The sequence below is a fragment of the Ammospiza caudacuta genome, chromosome 17 (genome assembly GCF_027887145.1).
Source record: "Ammospiza caudacuta isolate bAmmCau1 chromosome 17, bAmmCau1.pri, whole genome shotgun sequence".
In the NCBI taxonomy this organism is placed as follows: Eukaryota; Metazoa; Chordata; class Aves; order Passeriformes; family Passerellidae; genus Ammospiza; species Ammospiza caudacuta.
In genome coordinates this window covers 10,351,259-10,379,121 of record NC_080609.1, presented here as the reverse complement: position 1 = coordinate 10,379,121, position 27,863 = coordinate 10,351,259, and the positions used below count along the sequence as shown (strand labels likewise).

General features: G+C 41.8%; 1 protein-coding gene across 3 annotated transcripts; it reads right to left on the bottom strand.

Annotated features, from left to right (window-relative positions):
* Positions 1–322: 322 nt before the first annotated feature.
* Positions 323–27,215, bottom strand: EEF2K (eukaryotic elongation factor 2 kinase). 3 transcript variants are annotated; one of them, XM_058816210.1, is made up of 19 exons: positions 27,163–27,215; positions 22,767–23,088; positions 20,897–20,947; positions 19,067–19,167; positions 17,425–17,485; positions 16,559–16,596; positions 14,227–14,398; positions 12,935–13,084; positions 11,313–11,445; positions 10,524–10,651; positions 9,936–10,137; positions 9,605–9,657; positions 8,789–8,866; positions 7,920–7,982; positions 6,521–6,655; positions 5,158–5,346; positions 4,655–4,779; positions 3,905–4,083; positions 323–3,284 (listed from the first exon to the last, which is right to left on the bottom strand). In XM_058816210.1, the coding sequence occupies exons 2-19, from the start codon at positions 23,007–23,009 to the stop codon at positions 3,175–3,177; spliced, it is 2,211 nt and encodes a 736-aa protein (XP_058672193.1). In that variant the 5' UTR covers positions 23,010–23,088; positions 27,163–27,215; the 3' UTR covers positions 323–3,174. The 3 variants fall into 3 exon arrangements, with proteins under 3 accessions (XP_058672193.1, XP_058672194.1, XP_058672195.1); XM_058816211.1 differs by lacking the exon at positions 20,897–20,947; XM_058816212.1 differs by lacking the exons at positions 7,920–7,982; positions 20,897–20,947.
* Between the last annotated feature and the right edge of the window lie 648 nt (positions 27,216–27,863).

Sequence of the window (27,863 nt, the reverse complement as noted above, 5' to 3'; positions counted from 1 at the left end):
TACATATGTAATCAAATGCAAAATCAGAGAACACATCAACCATTTTGTTTTCTGGAGGAAAACAGATTTTGTTGTTGCACATCTAATAATTTCCTCCCAGTTAGTTACTTCTGACTGTTGAAAGGGAATGAAATTGGGAATGGAATAATGCAAACAACAAAGAGGATTTCTGGAAGCTTGCAATAATAGGGTTGAATTTTGGCAATTTATAAAGAAAAACCCAAACAAATAAAAGCAAATGCTCACAAGCAATGAGTAAAACTCGACTGAGAAAAGTGACAAAAAGAACAATTTTATTTACTAGCCAGAATGAACCCAGAAAAGTGAATGAGAGGACTAAGTGATGCAGGCAAGCAGTATTTGCTGGTCTGACATACAAAGTCTTCCATCTCACTATCCTTACTCAAGAAATATTCCCACTGACATCTGGAAACACTGAACCCAGGTAAATTCTGGCAGGCTGAGCCTCAGATTTATTTTCACGTTTTTAAAAAATACAGATTTTTATTTATTCATTGTGAATAGATTAAAAATACAGCATAAAGCAATATCATTGCAAAAGTCTTTAAAATATACAGTTTTTGCCTTCAAAAGAATGTCACAGAATAAAGTGTGAATATTTCTGTAAACAATTTCCATTTTCATATTATTGACAGTCCCATTTATTGTATGCTAAATCATCTGATACACCTTAGGACAGAAGGTAGTCTTCATCACCAAAATTAATATTTGCAAATAAAAAATTAATTAATTTTGCACTGCATTGTGTGCACATTTATATACCAGATCTACACAGAGATGTCAGCAACTTTAGCATCTACTGAATTCAGCAAATTAAACTACACCAAAAAGTGTCAATAATTACACACTACATCCTTTGCATGCACATTTTGGACACTTTCAATCTCCTCCCTACATGGTTAGTGGTGTTGTCACACATGCTTCCTCCTCAAGGAAAATCTCAAAGATTTGGCATCACCACCTTATGAGGGAAACAAATACTTGTGTCTGATTTATAGTTCCCACACTCTATAGGTTCTGCACAAAATAGACCATGCAACTGTCTTCAGAGGTGAGGGGCTTCACCTTTCATTGACAGCTGATACCTTTATGCTATGAACTGAAATAGCAAAAAAAGGCCACATCCCAGAGAGGCTTCAGGCATCTGAGGCAGACCTTTGGATAGGCACTGAAAACATTCATCTGAATTGCAGTTCTCTGGTTGTATTTCAGCATGTACAAAAATATTAGGTCCAAAAATCTGGTCATTTTAGTGCCTCATTACCTAAGACCAGATGAGATCTAGAAATGAGAAACTCCTCCATTAATGAGTGAAGAACTTTGCCCTCACTCTCAAAACAAAAGAAAAAGGCCATGGGCACTGCTTTCCCACAACCTCTGCAATCTACAGCAAGAAGGTGCTGCCATGTGTTGCAAGGCTGCTCACAGCTACAGCTGCCTGGTGGTTACAGCACCAGCCAGAAGCACAATAACCAAGGGTCACTTTCCCTTCCCTCCTAGAAAGGATTCAAATTCTCCCTTAACCACCAGGAGCTCACCTCTTTCAGACAGTGGCAGTTGTTACTGACATCACCCTTGGATAATGTCTAAACAGCAATTCAAGATCCACTTGCCATGAAAAAGAGAAAATGGGAGCATAATTTGATTCCAGTGACAGGCACTTGCACAGGAAAGGAAGAACTGATTTCTGTTCCCTGAACAGCTTCTGCATTTTACAAGAAATTAATATTCCTTGTCTCTGCATGAGAGAAATCCTAATCAATTCTGCATCATCTCATGGCTTGCTAAGCTTTACACCTGCCTGGCTGAAGTGGTGAGCATCACAGGTCATTCAGCACTTCACAGGAGCTGCCCCTTGTGCACATCAATTTACACCTCAGGAGACTGCCAGGCCAAGGAGGCAAAAGCCTCCATCTTAAATCTCCTGCAAAATGACTGTCAACCACAACCAAGGAACAGGAACAGCTTCTGTACTATCCACACAGATGGCACAGCAGCTTGGGAATAAAAGACTGGATTTGAAGAAACTTATCTCTATGCAATGATAATTCAACCTCCACCAGGTATTTGTCCTCCCCTCACTGATTAGGATTAGGCAGAGAACACAAATTCAAGTGTTTTGGGGTAATACTGTTTTCCCTTTCTAACCAAAAACTCTTCTCTAAATAGTATTTGCAGATAAAATACCATTTAAAATATACTTAAACCATATAAATTGTTTTCTGTACATAGAAATAGGTGAATCAACATCTCCTAACCTCTTCAAACATCCATCTGGAAATGGTGGAAAACGTGTTCTCATTTTAAGTGAGATGATCTAGCTTCACTGAGATTTGAGATGCTACTATAAAACTAACTTCAAATTACCCATATATTACAAATCTTGCTACTGTACATTATTGGAGAGATATAAGATCAGTAGATTTTTATACAAACAAAATTTTATATGGTGCAAAATGTGAAAATGAGAGAGGTAGCTGGATGGCTCACCTCATCAGGAACATAAATGATTTTCTAACGGTGTAATATGCAATGCTGGTAATGAATAAAACATTCCACCCTGAAAATCCTCACTGCCAATCTGAATCATCTCTCCTACCCTTCACCAAACCAAGGATTCCACCTGAAATTAATTTGAGAATAAGTGTCCAACAATGTCAGCAAAATAGAATGGGACTACTTGTTAACATCAGTAGCTGCATCCACAAACAGAAAATTTACGTTCATGTGCAAATTTGGTGAGATACACCAAAAACGATCAAGAAATGCTGACAATTTAGGAGAATGTATGTGGGGAGGAGAAGAAAAATGTAAACAAACGGATCATTTGCTGTGTAAAAAACAGGACATGTAAAACCTAAACAATAAGGCCTCGTTTTCTTTTGACAAAAAACTAGGCCACTCAGTTCTAACAGTAAAAAAAAGTATAAAACGTTCAAGTGTGTGTGTATTACAACTTTAAAACACAAACAGAAGTATGCTATGGCACCCTACATACTACTTACATTTAGATTTCTACCCTCAAAAAAAAATTATAAAACTAAAATATGAAAAAAAACCAACCTGGTAACATCACATAAAAATACATCTTTGTAGCTGCAAATGCAGCAAGTCTATAACAAATTTATATACAAGAAGTGCTGAATTTCAGTGTCATTCTTCCATCATTGCCCAAGCCTCTTCTGCTTTCTGATAGTACTGATTTGCCAGTCTGCCCTTCATGGCTTCCATGGCTGCTTCTGCTGCTTCTGTGTAAAGCTCACCTAGAGAGGAAACAGCATCAGTTATGTTGACAGAGTAAAGAAGGAATATGGCTTTAGCCTGAAGCAAATAAAGGACAAAGGGAGAAATGGAGGTCAAACTGCAGGGCCAGATGTAGGGGTGTGTTTTAACAGTGTCAGAGTTACAGCAGCTGGGAACCTGGCCTCTGCTCTTCAAGTTATACAGCTGGCTGCTGGTGGCTCCCCAGCAGTCTATCTGGAAGGACTGCAAACAGGACCAGCCTGTAGGAGCCCCCCAGGACTCTACAGGTTACACAGCAACTAAGAGAATGTTGTGTAGGGCCTGGGAATCATGGGTGTAGCTCAAACTACAAGCAGCAACCTGCAGCTCAGGGGAGTGACCCAGAAGAGCAACCTCAGAGGGAGTGAAGGTGCCTGGCAGTGACTCAGTGTGCCACAGATTGGACCTGGCACCACCCACTACCCCATTGCTGCCAAGATCTCTTCTTTCACTGTTATCATCCTTGAGCACAATCAAATCTGAAGGTATTGACCCTCTCTATGTTTTGTAACAGCCGAAGCAAGAAATCTATTTTTGGGGCACATGCTGAGGGAGAAAGGAAGGAAAAGCAAGACTACAGATAACAGAAACAAGGCCTCACCTGACCTCTGGGGATCCTTATCCAGCTTGAACCCTCCCATCATTAACATCTCTGCCTCCCTGGCCAGGAGCAGGTACCGGGGCTCATCCTGAGTGCCATCATATTCACCTCCCTCGTCGTAGTCGGTCATGTTCAGCGCGGCGTTGTACCAGTGAAGTGCCTCCTTCCAATCCTGGGCCCTGAAGGCAAAAATAATTTCTGATGATGGCTCCCTTAAGAAACAAATGTACTTGGCATTGGAGATTCAGCATCCAATTTTGTACTGGCTTTTCAGAGCCTTAATGCTCTCCAAGAAAGCAAATGTTCTCATGGAGACTCCCTAACTGCACTATGACATTAGGTGACCACAGCAAAATGAAGCTGGGGTCACTTTATGCAGGAATTACAGGAGAAAGTATCAGACTGAAGTGTTTTCCTGAACTCCAGAGTCTGAGCTTCATTATCAGCTGTATGGTTTTGGCATTTACATTTGTGAGAGCAACCAATTTAGAAAAAACCTCAAGTTGCAGAGTCTTGTTTCATAAATACTTTAAAATCAGTTATTTTGCACACTGAGAATTCTCAGTGAAGTTCAATTAGAAGTTTAATGTTATTTGACAGTGGGAAATTTAAAGAGTATCACTGTTGTGCAAAACAGAAAACTCACATAAATAACAAAGACATGCTAAAATACAAAAGCAGAAAAATCATTGCCCCAGCCTTGCCTCAGGGAAGTACCACCAAGTTAATCTACTTAGCCATGCACAGTACCTGTCTGCACCAAGATTTACACCTGTGTCATAGGCTCTTGCTACCAGAATCATGGAAGGCCGGTCTCCAGCTTCTGCTGCTCTCAGCAAGTAATTAAATCCTTTATTTCTGTTCTCCTTTGTATCCTAGTAAAAAAAACAAAACCTTTAAAATGCATGCCTCTAAAACCATCCCTTTACCATTAAATGCAGTTTCTCAAAGTCAGCAAGTATTTAGTATGTCTGAGAAATTGGCACAGCCACAAGAAACAAAGCAGCTGAACAGTAGAGGTGGCTTCAAAAGCTTCCCAAAGGCATGCAGTAATTTGCTGGCAAAACCAGAAAAAGGCAGCTTTTTTTTTTTTTTTTGCTGCTTTGTCCAAATCCTTAATTACAAAGTAATCTATTTTCTCTGAAGAGGCTACAGAACACCTAACTATGGTTTTTGTGTCATCTCCATTTCCTGCTATTCTTTGTGATATTTTTACAATGGACCACAATTCTGCTTTTTGGCATCTCCCATACCTCGAGAGTGACCTCAGACAGAATGTGATGTGGCAGCTGTGAGCACATGAGGCCCAACCCAACGATGGCTTCCAGCTCCCCACAGTCAGCAGCGTGCTCCAGGTGGAACAGGGCTGACTCCCGATCCCACTCCTGCTCCTTCTCACAGAAGCGCCCGCCTTCGTGGTAGCGAACCATGGCCAGGTGCACCTGCACACAATGGCACACGAGAGACAGCATGAGGGATCTGACCCTTCAAATCTGACACAGCATGAGGGATCTGAGCCTTCAAATCTGACACAGCATGAGGGATCTGAGCCTTCAAATCTGACACAGCATGAGGGATCTGACCCTTCAAATCTGACACAGCATGAGGGATCTGACCCTTCAAATCTGACACAGCATGAGGGATCTGATCCTTCAAATCTGACACAGCATGAGGTGGGAATCTGATCCTTCAAAAGCCCTCTGCTCATACTTTACCAGGTTTTAGAGCTAAGTCCTGGAGTAAGAGGAGGCTCAGGGGAAACCTTAGGACTCTACAATTATCTGAAAGGAGATTCCAGCAAGATGGGGATCAGCAACTTCTCCCAAGCAGCTGGTGACAGGATGAGAGGACACAGCTTCGAGCTGCACCAGGGGAGGTTCAGGTTGGACATCAAGAAGATTTCTCCACAGGAAGGGCTGTTAAACATTGGAATGGACTGCCCAGGGAAGTGGTGGAATCACAGCTCCAGAATGTTTCTTTCCATTTCCAAGAAAGAACTAGTCAGAGCACTTAGTGTTATGGTCTGGCTGACAAGGCGGTCATTGGACAGAGGCTGGACTTGATGATATTAGAGGTCTTTTCCAACCTAAAAGATTCTGTGAAAAACAGGTTTCTTCCAACATCAAAAGGTTTGAGAAAATGTAAGGCTTCCAGGATATTCACTTAGATTTACATCCTGTTTTAGGAGTGGGTTTAAGGCCATACATAACCCCAAACTTAATTCACATTTGAATTATCTGGAACAGTCTGGAGTAAAAAGAGTCAGTCCATGCTCCCTGTTTTCAGGAGCTCAGCTTTGCCTATGTGCAAGGTATGTGGGTCAGGCACAGCACACCCATCCCACTGTGTCCTTCCTGTGTGATGCCTCTGGAAATGCAGATTAACAACAGCAGGGTTCTTCCCAAAGGAGCCCAGATGTTGCAAGGCCAAAAGCAGATGGAATTAATGGGTTCCTGAACTCTGATGCCCCTTATAAAACATGGGTAGGTGACAGAAAGGTATAGATGTGTTTTTTTTAACTGCACAAATACATGCAAGCAGGGCAACACCTCTATGTAAGTAATAAATACAAGATATTCCTTGTTGGATAAAACAGTATCAGCAGACCCATCCCACCTTTCCAAGGACTGACTTCCCAATTTTCTTTTCAAGTTCCAGTGCATTGAGCCTCTGAATTTCTTGGGCAACACAGGACGGTCTGTGGATGTGGACTCTGGAAGAGTTGTAAAGATTCCACTTCTCCACACTGACCTGAAATACAAAATACATGATTATTTATATTCAAAATTAAAATTCCCATCCATATGAATTACCATCCAGGAATCAAAGCCTCTATTAATACTGTTACTTAGTAGTAAATACTGTATTTCAAAACACAGCTTTCAAAAGTCATGTTAGTAGCTGAATAATTGGTTATTACTCCTCATTAAAGAAATGGAGTAAACCCCTCTATTTCTAATCTGAACATCATCACTTTGAAGTATCATCTCAAAGTTCTGAATCAGAAGTTAGTTACACAAATAAGCAACTGAACAGTCACACTACAAGCACTGAAGTTATCCATGCACAAAAAAGAAGAAACCCATATTTTTCTGCCCAGAAATTCAGTTCCCAACACTTTAAATGCAGCTTGCATTCTAGAACTCTAGAAAAATGATATGTAACCATGCAGAAGATTACAGGCAGATACATGCACTGGCATTTCTCATGAAGAGCAAGCCAAATGAAGAAATTTTCGAACATAACGGATCGGTGGGAAACAGTAGCTGAAAACAATCCTATCACAATTAAGGCCTTTGCAGGTACACAGAGAAAACACAACAGGAAGGGCTGCTGGCACAGAACTTCAGTCTGTTAAAGCTGTTTCAATTTTCTGAAATAGGAATATATAATAATTAAAAGGAAATTCTGAAAATTGTATCTAAATAAATTATTAATTGTTGTCAAAGCTCTGCTTTTTCTTTCCTTTCACAGTAGTTATTTGTTTAAGTTTATAACCAAGACAAATTATCACAGAAGTTGTATTTTCTAAAAGCATACAAGGTCTGGTCTTTCCTAACTCAGGTGACAGCAGCTCTCTTCACTGTGTATCTGTTTCAAACACTGCATGTTTTTAAGAAATCATACAGGATATGATTTCAACTACAGAACAACTACATACAGGACAGAATTCCAAAACTAAAGTGCAGAAAGGAAATATAATTTAGCTAGGCAGAAAATAAATTCACAGAGCTGTAAGTTTTTTTAAAGTGAGAAACCCATGCATAATCCTGAATTTATGACAGAGGTCAGCTACAGAGGTGACAATTTGTTTCACAGTACCTCTTTCACAAGAAAACAAAGACAAAACATAAAAGGAAGTAATAGAGTGGTAAGTTGATATTAATAAATTTCTGTAGCTGAAAAGGAAGGGGAACCAACATCTGGTTCAGTGATGTGGTTAGGTGGCAGGTAAGTGGAACAAAGGACAAGCAGAGCAGCAAACTCAGTCTGTGAACATTTCTGCTTTATTTACCCTTGCAGAGCTTCCCAAACTGTCTTCATCAGACTCCTGCCTCCGGTTGTTGTTTGAATGGCCCTACGTTGATGTAGAGATTTGCATCATTCAATTTGCAGCAACTGATGTGTGCCAGTCATGCCTCTAGACTACTCCTACTTCCACAATGAATAGTGACAGTGAATTTATAAAGACCAAAACTGTTTCCACTGGATCCATTTCTATCAGTCATATCACAATATATTAAGACATACCAAAATGATAAAGAACTTGGCACACATGGGCTTTAATCCCATAAGCAGGAGATGCCATGACAAATACCTTGCCAAAGGAGGTGACATAAGGAGGGGTATCTCCAGAAGCAGTATTCTCTTTCCTGTCTTCTAATTAAATATCTTGTACAGATCTCCAGGTCAAAAACCATTTATTTAAAAATTTTAGAGGAGTAAGCAACTAACCCCCAGGAATTCTGAAATTCCATAGGTTCCTGACAACAACATTACGTTCTGTAATATTTCAATCCATACAAAGTAGAGAAAGTAAATGAGTCTGAAAGCAGATATTTATGTATTCCACATGGCAAGAAGATGGTTATACATCCTAAATGCAATATGTAATACTTAAAAAACCCACACAACAACATCTAATCAAACACAATATTTGAAATTAAGCTAATTATTACAAATCATCTTTTTCCTGTAAGAATGTCATTCCCAATATGAATAAGTAATTTTGCAACGTGGGGGAATTTCTTTGTTTCCTCTGTTTTCAGAGTCTAGATCAGGATCAGATCTAGATCAGGAAGGATAAAAAAGAAGATTCTCCTACAAAAGCAGTTTAAGTAAGAATAGGCTATACCAACTCTGCTATACCAGTCAGGTTCTTACCCTCTCTCTATGATCCAGATCTTCTGTCTCACTTCTCTTTTCACTGGGATACCCACTGTCTCCACCATTTTCAAAATCCTACAGAAGTCAAGAAAAGATCAGCATTAGCATTGTACTTTCTAAGGACCTCAGCTTGACATTTCTCACAGGGCAAATGGTTTGCTCTTTAAATGAAAAATACTGGATGGTTAGACTGGATGAAAATACTCCTCCTACCTCTGTTAGAAGGAGCAGGACTTAATGATACATAAAGTAGTCTAAGACTGTCTTCTCCCTTACATACATTAAAACAAATCAAGGACTTTCATATTTTATCAAATCAAGAATCCACTAAATATAGTTTTCAGCTTCAGTGATAAACCAGTAAGTGACAGCCCCTGGCACCAAGGCCCAGCACTGGAAAATGCCCATTGCAAACCTCCTGCACCTCCTCAGGCAAGGTTCTCTAACATTCCATGGTACCAATATTTGCAGAGACCTAATCCATAGGGATTCTTTAGCTTTAATACCACAGCAGCTGGGACAAGCACCCAAGACACAATATGCAGGCAGGGGAACAGGCACATGCTTTAAGTATCCATTAAAATGCACCAGATGCAAATGAATTTCTGGTGGCAAAATAATGAATACTAAAATATTAAGATAAAATGCTCTTCCTTTACTAGAAACAGCAAATGCAGAGGTAACATGATCTGCAACAAGAGAAATAGGCAGGTACCTTTATGTGCTTTTACTGAACAAAACCTTTGAGAAGTTCTATAAAGAGACATTTTATTAGGCAACTGCAGCCTCATTTTCTGTTGGAAAGACACTCACCCTTTTGTTGTCAAGCTGATCCAAGTTGTCTACTTCACTGAACACAGGCCAATCTAGGAGAAAAAAAAATACTTGCTGTTCTTACAAGGATAACATGCTTGAGAAAAAGCCCTAGGTATCCTCATTTTATTGCTGTTTTTTTCACAGAAGCATCTTTGCATTAATTATCTACATGGAAATATGTTCGGTTTTATTTCTGCTCAAAGAGGAGCACTAGAAACTGTTCTGGACTAAATCAATGCTGCTGTGCTTAAAAACAAAGACAAAACCAAGGTAAGACAAGTCCAGCGTTCAGGAACCCGCAGAGGTGATGTATGAGAGGCTCACTCACTCAGCATTTCCACCTTGTGGCTGTGAGGGGTTGCCGAGGAGGGCGAGCAGGGCAGGGAGTCAAACGCCACATCACTCAAGCTCTCATCCCCGGAGGTTTCCGACAGGCGGAAGAGCAGCGGGGGGCGGCTCCCGGACACCGTCCGCACCCGGCGGCTGCCGCACCGCTCCTCTGTGCCACGGAGAATTGTCTGAGCAGATTCCTGGGGAAATAACGGGAAAGTCCTGTCAATAATCCTTCTGTGAACTCTAAGCATGCTATACAAGCCAGTGTGAATGTTTATTAGCAGTCCTCTATAAATATGCACAGGTATCCAGGAGTATTTGCTTTGAAAAGTTCTACACTGCAGCAAAATATCAAACCCTGACATTTTTACTTATTTAGGACTGAGTTTCATTCCAAGTGTTACATCAAGTCCCACTGCCATGAAAATCCACTGAAACTGAGATCAGTTTGCAACAAGCATCAAATCAGGTTTGTGAGATCCAAAATTTATAAATTATTTCAGCATTCTCAGATCTACTTGGTCCCAAATATGCACTGATTTCAAGGTTCCCTGTTAATTAAACTTTTTCATCAAACACTTACAAGCAATTTTTTATTATAATCCAAGGCATCTTTCTCTTTGGATGAAAGATCAAATGGTGCAAGCCCCATGCTTTTGCAGATGTTGTTGCAGAAATGAGAATGAAAGAACAAGGCCATACCTCGAACACCTAAGGCATTAAAAAAAGTTAAGGAAGGGTTTAGTCAAATTTTATATTACAATTTACTTACTAAAGCTGAAAGTCCCAAAGCTTTTCCTAAAAAACCAAGAGAGAGAATGCTTCGTAGCCACCTAACCCACTCCCATTTCAACACCTGTAGGAGCTTTTTACTCTCTCTGCACGAGAGAGTGAAAGAAGTGAGAAAAATCTTGGAAAGCTACGTATGAACAAGATATAACAAAAACCTAATCCATCACTGAGAAATGTGCCTAAATTTAATCCTGCTTAAAAATCTCGTAGTGTCCTACAAACAACTTCACATATAGACACTTGGAACTTCAAAAATACACAGTGCCTATCTCTGCATTCAGCTGTATCCACTCCTGCAATGTGGCAAGGAAATCAAAGGCTGTGATTATTGTTCTCACAATGTAAAAACTACTTAATTACATTACTTGTTTAGGAGCAGGCCAGGAGACAAGAGCCAAGATTAGCTCTCATTTTAAAACTGCCCTTATATGACAGCTGACCTGTACAGGACTCCTTACAACAGGACTTCCCCAGCTGACACCCCCAGAAATGTGTCAGCTCACCCAGTGCAGTGGTTACTCAGCAGAGCTGGGAAGAAAAGAGAAGCACCCCTTAGTGAAACAGAACCATTGATTTTTACCTAGGTTGCCATCTCCAAAATCTGTACCACTCTCTGTATGGATCTGAGGGTCTGTGTAAAGATCTCCAACTCCCTGGATATCAACAACAATGAGCTGGTGTCCCGAGCGCTCAAAGGTGAAGTGACTGAAGGCCTGGAAAGAATTATACAAGATATCTGAGAACACTCTCCCTTCATCTACTGGAAACAGCAACACATATTACAACACTCTGATAAATGGGAAAAGATGTCTGATAACCCTATCAGTGAAATATAACTGGTATAAATATCATTATGGAAGCAGCAAGAGACCAAAAGCATGTATTATCCTGTCTCTCCAACCTGCTCCAACTTGCAGAGGATAAAAAGGCAAAGTGAAAAGCAGCAGTGGGCACAGGCAGGGGAAAGGAGATTCCTTAATTCCTCATTTTTGTACTAGAGATTGTTTTCCACTATAGTCTTCACCTTAGCTAGTGGGGAGCTGGCTGGCAGAGAGAAAAACAGCGGGCTCTGAATCCAGTGCAGAATAACTTCTGTATAAACATCCTGGCTGTGCCTGTGAATGTGCAAGCTCTGCATCTCTGGGACACTGCTTCCTTCTGCCAACAAGCATTAGCTTTGCCACAGTTTGGAGAAAGAGCCCATAAATAAATGTGAGCATCCAGACAAATTCTTCTTCCCCTTGGAGTGATCCCCCTGTGTCTACATTTGTGTATCAGATAATGAAATATACATTTGTGCTCTTGAAAAAACACATTTCAAGAATCAGCTACAAAAAGCCCTTCTCTTTAGAATAAAGCTGAGATATTAGGAATCTTCTGGGAAGGCCTCCAAAAAATGTGTTGCCAGGTCTGGAGGAGGTGACTGGTGGTGATAGACAAACATTTTAACTGCTGCAAATACCAGGGAACATTTTGTTCCCAACCTGTGAAAGCACAGCACTGATTCAGTGCACAAATGACAGCCCAGAACACAAATTCTCTGCTTACATTAAGCCTCATGACAAATACCTTAAAAACAGTGGGGAAAAAATGTAAAGAACAAAGCTCCCAAGGCTCAGTAAAATACCTCTTTTTTATGCTGACCACTTTACATTTTTCAATAATATTTAAATTTTATTTTACAAGAATCAAGAACCACTTGAAATCTCTCCTTGTATTGCTATATGCAATCTCAGATTCAGCTATTCAGAGGCTGCAGCTAGAAAAACCTGACATTTATATTTGCAAATGGACTAGATTTATTTACATGAGTTGGATACCAGCCACCTCTTGGGTATTACGTGAGGAACCAAAGGACTACACAGTACATAGTACATGAGAGATCTCTTCACTGCCTCAATATGAAGAAAGTTTGAAACATTCTGATGCCTGCAGTTATAATCAGAGTTAAAGGGCTTAAGGTTTCCAAATATTAACCCTGTTCAACTCAACTGTAATCAAATGAAATCCAATAAAGAAACACTCAGAGCCTGAAAGAGCAGGCCCCAAGTAAGGGGCAGACAAACTGCAAATAGAGAAATTAATCTGGCATTGTACTGCAGAGCCTGCAGTTTCCTTTCTTGGCAGTAATGCAAGACCTCTGGAGAGAGCCCAGAAATTCTCTGCAGCAGACTCCATGGAAAGCATTAAACAAAGCCTCACTTGTGGAGTTAGACGAATGTTGTCGTCTCGCACAAATCCAGAATTTGAGTTGTATTTGATGTATTTGCCCTCAATGTAATGTTCCAGATGAAAGAGAGGCTTTCCAGGCCTGTTCTTCATTTCTATAATACAGGTCTGCACTATATCCACCTGGGGAGGGAAAGAAGATAAACAGTGACTAACAGCATTCTGTCCTCAGATCAAAGTGTGTGTGAATCCTCCAGCTGTGAAAACTTTCCCAATGCAAGAATCTGAACAATTGCAAAGATCCTTCTGTTTAAAAAGGAGGTGAGGTAAGAGTCATGTGCTTCTCGAGTTATTGGAGGAATTCCATAAATTAAAAGCAGTCACTTCAAAACAGCTCACATCTGCAACAAACCCCTCTGAAAAAATTCTTAGCAAGTGCTGGCTTTCTTTCTATTTTATCTTGTGGGTACCTTAAGAGTACTCTGCTAAGAGTTTGCACCCAGAGAGGAAAACATACAATCACTACTGCACAACTCAAAGAAATGCGTTTTCAGAGAAGGGCTGAGGGTATCTACTGTTCAGTTATCTCTGTATCCTGCCTCACCTTCTCCCTCTGTACCACACACATTCCTAAAGCAGAAACCATCACGACTCTCACTCTACTTATATACTTTCTCCAAAATGACATTTAAAATTTCTAGATTTGTAAATTCCTCTCTGTGTGCTTCACTGTAGACCTCACCTTGCCGTTAGGAGCCAGGTAGTAACAGCATAGTAGTAACAGCTCCTCATAGGGGAGGTAATGCAAATATCCCCCATATCAAAATCACTAATTTTGGCCATTAAAATTGCTAAGGCTTCCAGCAGGCTTCCAGCTCTTTTCAAAAATCATTGCTAGTTACATGTTTGGGTTGGTGTAGAAGATTTAAGCATCTACCCTCCTGGAGCACTAACAGTTAAGTGCTTGCTGAGACTGCTGCTGGCAAAAAAACCTATAACATCTGTGGTTATCACAAAAGCAGCTGGGCACACATCAAAGAGAGCAATACAAAGATAAAATTATTTTGGATTTCAGTCAACAGCTAAGGACAGTCAGACATTCACAAACACACAGCCCCTAGTCTTGGAAATATAAAGCAATTTCTGTATTTACTCCACTCAAAATCAGCTATAGTTTAACAGAAAACACAGAAGGGCAAAAGAATCTATCCAAGCATTTAAATGTGATGGAGTGTGAACAAACAATTCCCTCTAAATTATGTCTGAAAACTACCCCAACAGAAGAACAACACTGCATTTTTGCTTAGCAAGATCTTTGAATGCACCTGTTTCGGTGGCTTGTGCCGGTTGTACTCTTCTCCCCAGAGTTTTGCTTCCATCTGCAGTCGGACATCCTCAAAATAAACATCCCTGCTCACACTCTCTATGTATTGCTTGGCAACATAATTATAGGCACCTTTCCAGTTCTGAGTGTGTAAGAAGTTGGACAGCTTTTTTCTGAAAGACAAATCAATTGTTGGTGAAAGGAACCCCAAGGATTTTAATTCAATTTTTCCCATTTCCTTGTCTGCATGGACAGAGCCAGGCTCCAAGATGAGCATTACCCTCACTCATTTACCAGGTATTTCACCTGAAATGTGAAGCACAGGAAAGGGAGAAGGGAAAAGGAAACATCCCATGGGAATGGCTGGGATGTGCCAAACTGTTTGGTTTAGCTGCAGCTACTTGTGCTCTGAACTTTCTCCTTTTTTCAATCCCTTTCCCTTCCTGTTCCTCTCCAACCTGGAGTATGAAGGGTTGGTGCCTCGTCAATAACCTGTTCTAATGTCAACAATTATTTTACGTAGAAATTACCAGGGAGTGGCCTTTCAAACATGAACTGAGAAACCTCTCCTTGGACAAAAGCAATCTGCTGCTTCTCAACACACAGCAGTGACTGTTCCGTAACCCACATACTCCCAGAAGGAAAACTGCACCTGACAGTTGTCACGATGCAGCTTTTCCCTTTTGTTGATATGCAAATCTTTAATCCACGGATCCCTCCAAAGCAGGGGGGCTGAGGCAGGGGGTGTGGCAGCGTGTAGCACAGGAAAACTTTGATAAGAAAGGATCTGCTGGCTGCCAACAAATGCATTAGGCAGGTGCTTTAATTAGTAGCAGCACCCAAACACTCAACCCTTCCCCCTTGTTCTTCTTCTTCTCCCTGCCAAGAACTTGAAGCAGAGGTCCTGGTAGAGGGGACACTCTACAGGCAAAGCAAATTCATGGTGCCTGCCCTCCCACAGGGATGGGCACACAGTCACAGCAACAGAGGCCTTGGAAAGAATCAACAAAGAAATGAGGTAAGAATTTCAGCCAGATCCCAAATCTTCCCAGTTCTTCAAGGAACTCACTCCTCTCCATAAAACAAGCCAGCTCATGCTTTTCTAAAGTCAATATCCTCACAATGGTTCATTGGGCCATGGGCAGCTGTCTTAACTAAAACTTGCAGAGTTACAAAAATCTAGGAGAGAGCTCCAGATGGGAAATATCCCTGTACCACTGACACACATGGGAAACCCAGCAGTAGGAAGCTGACATTCAAGTTATGCTTTTTTAGTACCAGAGGTTAAGGCAAAACTGCTAACAAATTTCTGTTTATGGCATTACTCAAAATATTGTGTAATGGGGAGTTTGGTTAATAACAAGAACTGAAAGCAATGTCAGCAGGCTGAGATTTGTTATTTCCTAGGCTTCATTCACCACTGTATCCAGCTGGGTTTGCAGGAACAGAGCCACCAGCATGAACTGATACTGAAATGCCAAAGCCAAACTGGAACAGTGTGGAGTTACTTTTCTTCTTTTTTGCTCAAGTTCAAAACATTGTATTTCCTTCTTTCAGGAGTTTCTATCTTTCTAGAGCTGAAATCACACATGAAGTGCAGTTTCTCTGGATTCCACATGTGGGAAGAAGGGGGAATGTTTCCAAACACACACTCCCTGACATTTTCCAGGAAACATTTATTTCCAGAGCTTGGAAGGGGTGGGGTAATCTCTTAGCACACACCAATTTATAGCTGGATGCTGATCCCCACAATAACATTTGATAACACTCTCCAAGGAATGAAAAGTTCCTCCTCAGTCTTCCCCCACACTTTATCTTTCTGGGAAGCACAACTGTTAGTGTTCAAGTTCTGCCTTACTCAGAACATGATACTGGTATATGAGATGCAAAGCAAGCTCTAGGAGGATAACCTTCTTTACCAATGGAGGCTTTTCCAGTTGAGACTGCACCAACCAGACATTCATTCTTTCTCTTTTCTGTGCCTAACTATAGGCCTCAAGTTGGTCTCCAGGCTGCACACACCAATGACCTCACATCAAATTTTAAGATATTTTAGCACACAAGGAACACAGAAATTAAGTGGCTGTTACTATACTTTCATGAATATTTTGCCTCCCAGGGATGGCTGAAGTACAACATTCAGAGGACATTCTCCTTTCTGAACCCCACTCCCTGCAGGTGGAGTCACACAAACTGGGATAAACCCCTCAGCAAAGCCTTTTAGAAAGGACTAGAGCTTTACACAATTTCCACTACATTTAAGTGAAATTCCAGTCACCACGGAAAAAAATACTGCAAGGAGGCCAACAAAGATGAAGTGGGCAGATACTCACGTTCTGAAACACTCTCGCATTGCTCCACGGCCAAAAGGCTGGGGAAAAGAAAAGAACAAAAACCCAGCATTGCCATTTCCACAAAGTTCATTTCTACCCAGTAAGAGACACAACCATGACTTTCCCTTTATACCATGCAGAAAGCAATTTTCAAACAGGCTCTACAGAAATATTTCCTCAAGGAAAAGTGAAAACCATTGGTAGGGTAAGCCGGTATCTAGGGAAAAGGCATTTGGATAAAAACTCTCCCTACCAATATCCCATAGAGAAGAAATGCTATGTCTTTTAAATAAACTATTTAAATTCTCTCCCCAGCTGGGATTCAGCTCTATGTGACTGCCTAAAGAAGCTTCACAGACCTCAAGCTCTCTGCATTTAGACTTTTGTAGAAGATGTGCCAACAAGAGCATCATCTCCCCAGATGCCAGACAGCCAGCAACACAGAGCAAGGCAACCCCAACACACAACCTACCCCAGGACTTAACTGGGAAAGGACAATGCCTGCTACCCTCACATACAGAAAATTCAGTTGGTTTTCATTCTAACAACAGAAATTATTTGGGAGCACACAAAATAGCAGGACTGCTGCCAGGCAGGGAAATTATGCCAGAAGGAAATGGGAGGGGTGACATGGAAGGGAAATCACTGGGAATGGAACAAATGCCTCGTGCTGCTGACAGGGAAGGTCTGACTCCATTTTCTACTCTATTCTGGAGAGAAGGATACAAAGAAAAAGAGGTTGGTGAAAAGAATTACACTGAGACTCCAAAATTTCTATAAGGAAAACATGTTGCTGCCACTACTAAGGAACAGAAAGGAAATGACAAACTTGCTGTTAGTAAACATGAAGGACAGTGTGATCTTACTTGAGAAGCCATCTTGATAAGGACTTCATCTTCAACCCAGTCCCCAGTAACAGCATTGTACCTGCAAAATCAGGAGATATTTCAGAAGAATGCAAAGGGAACCCAAATCCTCTCATTTCCAGCACCAATACTTCCTTATCTGTAACTGACTCTGGAAAGTGCTGCTGCCACTCCCACACAAAAGCTTCCAGTCTTGCCACTACACTCTGGCCCTCCTCATTTTGGGCAGGCAAGGAGAAACACATTTAGCTCTTTGAAGAGACACTGAACACTGCTGTCAATGAACAGACTCTGAAGCAGAGCCTGAACTTCTGTAACACTACAGATCAGGCTGTATCTGCTTTGAAGTTAAACCCCCTCTGTGATGCCTGGGCAGCACACTGGGGGCAGAAAGGGCCTCACCAAGCTCTACACACTGGACAGGTTGTCTCTCCCAACCCTGAGCTTGCATAAGCCTGGTTCTGGCTGGATATTTGCCTTGGGGCTGTGAAGAATGTGAGCAGCACCAGCTGTGAGACACAGTGGGGCCAGGAACTGCCCAACACTGCACTGAGGGAGGAGCAAGTCCCTGCACAACCCCGTGACAATACAAAGAGTACAGCTGTGGCTCCTCCCCACCCCCTGAACTCCCAACACAGTGAAAGCCAAACTGGGAACCACAGCAGCTGAGTCATCAACACATGATTGTTTCCAGCCTGGTTCCCCCAACCTGCACAGAGGAATTCATGCATGCAGACTCCCCAGATTCTCACTTATACATTATCTGTATATACACCCCAGTTTGCAGCAAAGAAAGAGGTAAAAACAAGAGTATCAGAGGTATCTCTTTTTAACAGGATATTGAGTAACCCTAAACTAAATTATCACTAATTTGTATTTTAAAATATGCAAACTATTTCAGGACTGTGTGGCTGACCAAGGACAGATGCAGTCTATGGGGAAGAGCAGCACTGCATGACTGGTATGGGGTTGGAAGGGGAGGCTCCCCAAACACTGATGCTAAGTGGGGATTAAGTGGCCTCTAACCCCTAACCCTTCCTCCCAGAAACCTGTGTCAGTACAGTAAATATTTTGGCAAAGCCCATGTTAAAGCACTGAATCCAGTTCCAGGGCCAAACTCCCTTTTAGCACGTAGACCACACTGAGCTATTCTGGGCTTTATAAGGATTTAAATTCCAGCCACATTTGTGGCAACATTACTGCATGGAGTAGCAAAATTGAAACTGCTATTTTGGGAAAGTTGTGGGGGGGTATTTTGCATACTTATTTTAAATAGTTTGGGAAAGAAAGCTTCCTCTTAGTTGGGACTAATTTCCTTATTAGATTACATTTATGGCATTAAAAAATCAACCAGAAAATACTTTTCAGCCTTGTTTCCTGTCTACACAGTGGAAGTCCTAGATACTCCTTAAATGGAAGAGAAAGTGGGACAATGGTTTGCTGAAAGGTTTATTTTTGATGATGTGCAGTATTTATGTTTTCCTGGGAGATTGAGTTAAGACCCACTCACTTTGGGCATCATGAAAGCTCTTCAGCCAGATATTCTGTCTGAATTTCTTCAGTCAGATATTTACAGACTCAGCCCTTGCACAAACCAGCAGTCCTACTGAACATCAGCACCCAAAGCAGGAGACCCACAGACCTGTAACGAGTGGCGTGCTCCATCTCAACGTCCTCCAGATGAAATTCTGCCCAGGGATCAGGCATGTGCTTGGCTTTCTCAATAGCATGTTTCCAGGTTTCCTGAAGAAGGTACAGATTGGCACTTTATTTATAATCAGCAGCAGCTCACAAAACCAGCGCTTACTAGAGCACATCAGGATCTCAATGCAATGGAGATGTGCAACCACACAAGCCCCCAAAGCACTGCTCAGAGCAGGGACCAAGTAGTAGCAAAGACAACTCTGACATTTTAATAATTTAAATTATAATGAAACTCAGTTCAGATATATCAAGCATAAATTTCAGTTCAATTTGCATCACTGTAAAGTTACTGAGAACAGAGCTGGCACTGTCTATACCAGATACAATTTACAAAACCTGTGGTAATTTGCAGATATCTCTAACATGCTCTGCAAATGGCAGCAAGGCACACCCAGATGATATTAATTCACTTTTTCTGCTTTGATTTTTAGCTTTTCATATGTAGCAGCATATGCTGGTTTTGCATGCATAAGAGTAAGTATAAAAAAGTGCATTGAAGATAAAATCAGTATGGATAAAGTAAGAAGTTATGTGAACCCCAGGGTCCCAGACTGTGCTCAGTATGAGAAAGAAGAAATTAGAATGTTGTAAAAATTGATTATTATAACAATTCCAGACAAGTAGCTATTTCAATGTTCACCAAGTCAAGAGGAAAATATCAAAGAGTTTTCTGGAGTACAGTCTCTCTCTACCAGCCAATTTGGATGCTTTATTCTTAACATTTTGTTCTCCCTCTCTTATATTGTATACTTCCAAGAAAACTGGAGATATGACCCTGTGATGTGCTAAATGCCTTCTGCAAAGTGAGCAGGAGAAAAAGCACTCTGCACCCTGCCAATAAAGAAGTATTGAGCTCTGAGATATTATTACTGCCTCTCTGACTGAACTCCAAGTGTGCAGAAACAGTAACTTTTTAAATTTTGTGATTAATTTGTTTTTTATCTTCAGGAATTAAAATTAGTCCTTTTTATTAAAAAATAGACTTAAAGTTTGCATCAGCAATGGCATCAAGGAAGGTTTTGAAGCAGCTAAGCTTTAAATGTTCATGTTTATTCTGAATTTCAGCTTTAACCATGTATACCTTGCAAACAATTTAAATGCACCCCTTTCTGACAATAACACAGAATGAAAACAATACTACATCAAAGAAAATTACTTTAAAGGACTTGTTGAGAAAGATTTTTTACATGTTTCATAAGAAAATGAAGTTGCCTCAGGTCATGCAATGACAGCTCATATGGACCTGAGAATTTGCATACTTAAATACCTATGAGAGAAATAAGGAGAGACAGCAACAAGAACTGCTTGGTTGATCAGCTGTATCAAAATGTTCTTGGGCAGATTCCCCCTCCAAAAGGTGATTTGTGTTCATGTTAGATGATAATTTAAATAAGTTAATTACTTGTGCTTGATCTCTTGAGGTGTTTGGTACAAAACACCTCATCTAATATCCTAATCTTCAAACAAACACCAGTTGGATTTCATGGAAATGGTGCTAACAGTGCAATTTTTCTCCTGCTGGAGGCATATGGCTGCCACACAGTGAAATTTCAGGGTAGAGAACACAGGATGGGTATTATTCCATTTAACAGGTACGTCTTCTAGTTTTGACTTGATGACTCTTATGGGCTGAGGCAATCAGTCCTCCCAAACAATAAAATAATGAACAAAAAAAAAACCAAAGGAAATAAAAAAAAACAGCAAAACCAAACCAAAAAATCAAAATGCATCTATTAGATATGCTGTTGACATTTTCTTTTGAACCTACCCGACCATGGTCAACCACAGAGCCATGCTTAGAACGATGTTGTGTGTCATTCTAAAGGATCCGTGAGAGACATGAAAGCAGGAAAATACATGTGATAAGACAAATGATTGACAAAGAGTCTTGGTTCTCTTTGGTAGTAAAAAAAAACCAAAAAATTCCAGTTAAAAGCCACTCTTCCATTTATATTCCCAACTGAAGTTCCTTCTTAGAACACCTGTGAAGAAACCTATTGAGGTAAGTTGGTAATTTTTTTAATTGGAAAGTATTGCTTATTAACTAGCTAATTACACATTGCTGAGTCCTGTTAAAGCAGAGAGTTAATTTAAAAAATAGAGTTTAAAACATAGAGTTAACTCTCTATCTGGCTCTGCCTTTCATTACCAATGGCCCACAATCCCTTTAGCTTTGAGGTCTGGCAGGCAGACTCTGCTAGGCCAGGCTGTGGTTCAGGGTGCCATCAGCCCTGCCTGCCTGCTTCACTGTGCTGGAAATCACCAGCCCTGCAGCTTAAACAGGACATGGACACTGGCTTGCTCCACATCTCAACACAAAGCATTTTATCTGTAATAGGAGCTACAGTTCCAAACTAGACATTGTAGAGACCAAAACATGGGTACAAACATTCTGCAGAAGCAAAATGACAGCTGAGGAAGGAGGAAATAACTGCAATTTCTGAAGTCCTTATCAGTTTTATCTCAGACTGCATGAGTCAGAAATTGTACTGCAGACCCAGAGGCAAGTGTTGAGTACATGTTAAAATGTACACACAAATGAGGACTAAGCTCCCTACCAAGTCTTAACTTGCTCAGTTTAGCATACACCAACATCTGTTCCATCTCTATACTAAGCTTTTGCTCCTCATCTTAGGCAAACGTACCTTTTAATGTTTCTATTAACTAGCTTTGGCAAAAATGTTCCTGCAGACAAGCCAGGTTCACTTCCAATGTGTTACTCACTCTGTTATCTGACTGAAATAATCCCCAGTATTTTTTCACAATTAAAGAATGCATTAGGCATAACCGAGATTTTAGAGTATCTATGAAATAAATGTTAATATCTATAATAAGAAATGTGTTAATAAAAGACATTAAATATAGGAAAATCTAAGAGACATGCCAGTTTAGCATGTAAACACAAATAACAAAACACAAACTGTGTTTATTTAGGAAATGTAAGTTACAGAGTGGATGTCACTTGAGGCTCCATTGCCTGGCCTGATCTGTGTGAAGGGAGCTGAGTGAAAAAGGAACACTGCCAAGGAAGCACCAGTACAGCCCCTCTGACCTCCCTGCAATGCTGTAGCTGCTGCTCATCCCAAAAAGGTCAGACACTGCTTGTGCACACTGTCAGGAGCTACTGCCAGGGTGATGCCTCAGGCCCAAGCATGAAAGTGTCAACATGTCAAAAGCTCCCTGTGAAGGAGCTATAACATAAAAACTTACCATTACAATTTTATAATTTACAATTTTATTTGTCCAACTAAAAATATCACAGACTAGCAAAATTCATAAATTATCTTCTGACAGGCCCCAATTTTTCTTACACCATCTTGTGTGCATCTTGTAATACATCTTGTATTATCTTTTGAATCTCCCAATCAACATACTGCATTGCAAATGGTTTGATCCTAATGGCAGTGAATTTTCTCCTGGACTGAGTGGAGGAAGATCCCCCACTAAACTGAAAGGGACAGTAAGCAATTCCATGGCAGTGTCAGACTATTGGCTTAATGGAATTAACTGCAGGTCTGGAAAAAAAAGATGAGTATCTTAATTGAAAAGTGTTAGTTACAAGAGATGAAGCAGTTAGAAAATGTCTCATGCCAACTAAGTAAAACAAAACTTTAATGAAGGCTGGAGCCAATACTCACCTTAAAGCTAAAGCTTCTGGGAGAAGAGCTTGAGCTGTACTGCTCAGTTTTTGCTAAGCTGCTGTAATAATTGTCTACTTTGGTATTGGTAGACTTGTTAGAAACTGGATCATCAGTTATTGGGCAGATAAAATAATTGTCTTCATCATCACTATCACCATCAAGATAATTCCCAGAGTCCACTGCAGTTGGTCTGGCATTGTCAATGCCTTCCATACGAAAAATCAGGTCCTCGTCTGCCATGTCTGCAGGAGGTTGGTTCAGCTCCTGCCAGGACTGGAACACACACCACTCCAATGCACATACAAACAGGGGCAAAAAGCTGGGTGAGAGGAGAAAAGGAGAAGGTTGTTATTAAAAGAACAAATAATGCATGACACTGATGCCAGCACACTGGCAGAAAAGAAATATATTTGCATCTGGCCATGTAAAAGTAATCCTCAAGTACCTACATGTAGTTTTGACACCTCTGCTGGAGCTGCTGAGAAGTAACATTCTGGTTTTAAACTGCTACAGGACAGAGAAGATCCTAAGAAGGAACCTGGTATCCTTGGTTATCTCCTCCTCCAAATGTCTTTATTCTTCCTTACATGAAATGCTGAGTTTCACAAGACTAGTTTTAGAAACTTGAGAGAGTTTTACCTCAATCACCACAGTCAAATTTTCAAATCTTTTCAGGACAAGTCTTCTCAAGGATATTGTGCACAAATTATCAGTCAAATGAACTAGACAGTAAAGAACAACACAGAAAAAATTTCCACCATCCACAAGACTTAAGATGGCTTTTAGCTTACATACAGCCAATGACCCACAGGTTGCTGAAAATGTAGCACACTGCAGAAAAATGAGGTGGAGGAATGAATAAAGCCCTTGGAAGAGGTGGAAGTTTACACAGATACTCAGGAAATACTGGCATGTACAAAATAGAGGACTAGTCAGAATACTCAAAATTTGGCCCTGATGCTTGCTGAGCAACAGGATTTAATTTAAAACAGATACTTCTAAGTGTCACATTGTTTAGTTCTTTACCCACCCAGCAAAATTAGGGATTTTCATACAGCTAGTTTAATAAAACAACCACACACCAAGGTTTTCAGTTTTGCTTTACAGTTATTCCTCAGCCCTTTGCATTTTCAGTTTTCTTTCTGCATGAAACAGGAAGATGAATAGACTCCTACAGAAGTATTCATAGCTGCTGACCTCACTCCCCAGTTACTGAGAAAGTGGTCACCACAGAAACAGTGCCTTAACAAGAGGCAGATTTCACCAGCAGCATTATTTTGCTGGTTACTGCTCTTCTGATGGGGGCAGCATTCCCACACTTCAGGCAGCAACTCCAGCACTCCATCAGGCAGCAGCTGCTCTGGAACACCACTGCTGCAGGTGTCAGCCAGCTCACCTCACTGCACTGGAGCAGCTCTGGGGGGCTCACCTGCTCCTCCAGCAAAGAGCACGGGGAGCTGCCAGTTCTGGCAAGGGGCAGCAGCACACACCTGGGAGGAAAAGGTGTCACTGTACTCACACACACCTGGCAGGGGGGAAGGTGTCACTGCACACACACCTGGGAGGAAAAGGTGTCACTGCACACACACCTGGAAGGGGAAGGTGTCACTGCACACACACCTGGAAGGTGTCACTGCACACACACCTGGAGGGGGAAGGTGTCACTGCACACACACCTGGAAGGTGTCACTGCACACACACCTGGAGGGGGAAGGCGTCCTCAGCTGCCTCTGCTGTTTTCACTGTGATGGTCTCACCAGTGTGCACCGGGTGCTGGAGAACCCCGAGCCTGTCACACACACAGCCAGCAGCTGGCACATGGTGGCTCAAGGACGTGACTAATCCAGGACATGCCAGAGCACTGGACAGCCCCATTACACCCTGGGCTGTCCTGCACTCCCTTCTGCTGTCACACATCAGCAGATCCATGGGGTTCAGGACAGCTTGAGAGGCAGCAGGGACTGTGGGTTTGTGCAGCAGGGACTGCAAACATTCTGATTTCTGTGACTTGTGTAAATGAAATATCACCACACAGTTTCTATTTAAAATCAGTTTCTATTTAAAGCTAATGGTGTTTATGAAAGTCTCTTGGTTTTTCTTGGAACCATAGTTCTTGTAAAGTACTTGTGATGTTTACTTTGGGAGTGTATGTACCAATAATCATCCTCACATAAAATGCTCTTTAAAACAGAATTCAATAACCACATTTTGAATTATACAAACACTGCTCTAAACCTCACAGTTTGCTTGACAAAAACCCTTATTAAAGCCTGAGCTTCATCCCAAGAGTTATATTCTGTGCTTTTGCATTATAGCACAGAAGTTGTACTACGTAGGAATTTCTGTTACTACTGCTGTTGTGTTTTGATAATTTAATCTTTAATATCCATTACAGAAGCATTCCTAAGGCTAAGCAACAAGGAGAGTGAGACTGCACTAAACCAAGCCTGCCAGCCTGCATTATCACACACAACCTGTAATTTTAACTACCCACTCCAACTCACTTTGAAAATTTATTCCATTTTTTATCAACCTTGTACTACGTGATTCAAAATGCAGATAATTTAAAATACAGTTCTTAATCTGCTCTACTCTGTATTTATTTTTGGTATTCCTTCTCTTGGCTTTATTTCCAAGAGCCACACGGTCAGGAGGGGCAGGTGAGTGGCAAGGACAACATGCAAATATGTGAACACAGATAAACAGCAGGGAAAATTCACATCACAGGGCTGTTAAAGCATGACTTGTTTCTTGTGGGTGTCTGTTGCTACAAAGCACTGCTGGGTTTAGTGAGATCTTGGCCAGGGTTCTACAGTGGCCTCAGCATCTAAACCTGCCTTAATTCATCCCAAAGGGCTGAGTGATAGAAACACTACAGTCAGCAAAAGAGGGGACAACTGGAGCATCTCCATTTCCTTCTAATTCACTGTTTCAGCTCAGATACAGCCCCCTGCAACTCCTTAGGACAGGACAGGGAGGCAGGAACTGCCCTGTAACAGAATCCCAGCTTGTCTTGTGGAGAAGCATTAAAGCAACCATGACCCACCTCTCCCTGGTATAATACTAAATCCCTTTTGGTTTAATACCATATCAGTTAAAGCCATTTAACAGGATACCTGTAAGAGTAACAAATAGGTTTTTTCTTAACCTTTCAGATTAACATTCTTTTAAACTCCAGATACAAAATTTAACCTAAGCAACTATACAGACTATGCACCCTAAAAAGTATTATCACCCTTATGAGATACAGACCCAAAGCTATATAAACTTGTCCAGAACAATCCCACTAGCTATGTAATAATGGACACCTGCAAAGTAAATGTCTATTCTCATCTGCACCACACACTGCAAGAAAACAGGTTTAGTGAGTCCAGGTAAGAGCTGTGATAAAAAAACAAGATAAAAAACCCCAGAGATATCTCAACTTGCTGTCCATCTTTGAAAACCTTGTCTTACCAAAGACAGATTTCTAATGAGAAGCCTTTAACACAGGTCCCTTCCAGCGTATCATTATTGCAAACACCATGGCACAAATCCCATTCAGCTTGCCTGCAAGCACAGCTGGGATAATTATTTTATTAGCCTGAGTGTTAGAGAGCAACAATGCAAAATTCATGAAGCAAAGGCTGAGTTCAACTGCACCAGCTCGGAATACGAAGCATTTGAGACAAAACCCTGTGCAAGGAAACACAGCACGGCTGCAAACACACCAATGGCTTTTAGAGCTGCAGGCAGCGAGGCGCAAGAACAGCCCTTCCCAGTGAAATCCATCCAAACAGCAAATAAACACTACGGTAAGAGCATCCAAAACACGGGGCTTGAAAAGGACACAAAATGAACTTCCAAGATAACTTTAAAATATCCTTCATTGCCATTAATAGACCTTTCATTTCAACTGGCTTTAAATACTCTACACAATTAGCTACCGCTGACTTTTTGCAGGCATTTGCTCAGTTCCCCACGTTGTTAATTAACTCCATGCTTTATGCGCATTGAGGTATTTGAAGTATTCTCTGAACGCGAACCGTCCTGGAGCCGTCCCAAGCTGTCAGGGCGGACTCAGCCCCTCACACAGCAGCTGTTCCACGGTCACAGACAGCACTTGGCACTTTTAAACTGCCTAAGCACCAAATTATGCGCACTGTCGTGGAAACATAAATGGACGAAAAGCCAATCTTCAGGTGTGAGCACAGCACTGCTGCCCAATGCCACAAACCAGGTTATTTTTGGGCCCGTGCAGAAGCTTGCCCGCCGGCCTTTCGCAGGCTCTGACCACTCCAGCGATCGTCATTTTCCGCAATTAAAAACGCCCTTCCCGCGCTTCCCGCCGCGGGCGGCGCTCAGGCAGCTCCCACCGCCGCCGGGCCAGGCCCCGCACCGCGACGGCACCTACCGGCTTAGGAGAGCCCAGATCCGCCGTGCAACCCGGAACGGAGCGATCCCACAGACCCCGCACCGCGCTGCAGCTGCCGCCCCGCTAAGGGAAGGCAGGCGGTGGGAGGAGAAGCCGACACGCTGAGGGGACGGAGGAGGCGGGAGCCGGGCAGCGGGGCCGCCCCTCACCGCCCGCGGTCCTGCCAAGGCGCCGCCCCCGCTCCCTCAGCGGGCGCCTGGCGCGCCGCCTCACAGCCCTACGGCGCTGGGACCCTGCCATGTGCTTTATTCCAGTGAGAAAACCGACAAAAATCGGAGCAGAACCCCCAGCTAACACCGTTAGGTATTAGCGATGGGGAATCCCGGGGACAGGAAGGAGAGCGGGTGTGCAGGTCTCACAGGATGGGTCTCACGGGTGGCCGCTGCTCACACGACAGCCACCCAAATTTGCTTTCATTTCTGTTCGTGTTGGGCACGGAGCTGAAAGGAGGGGTGTCCTGGGCAGGACATGGGAAGCACCCCCTGCACGGCAGCTCCCGAAGGTGCCAGCCCTGAGGGAAGGCACAGGGAGCAGCGACCATGGGGCCTGCCTGCGCTTCAGGTTGGTCTTTGGAGCTAAATTAAATTGCGCTATTGCACATTTCCCCATAAGAAATGGCAGTATTATGCACCAGATTTCACGTTCCAAAGTCCGTGTTTCCTCAAAGCAGCCACATTTGA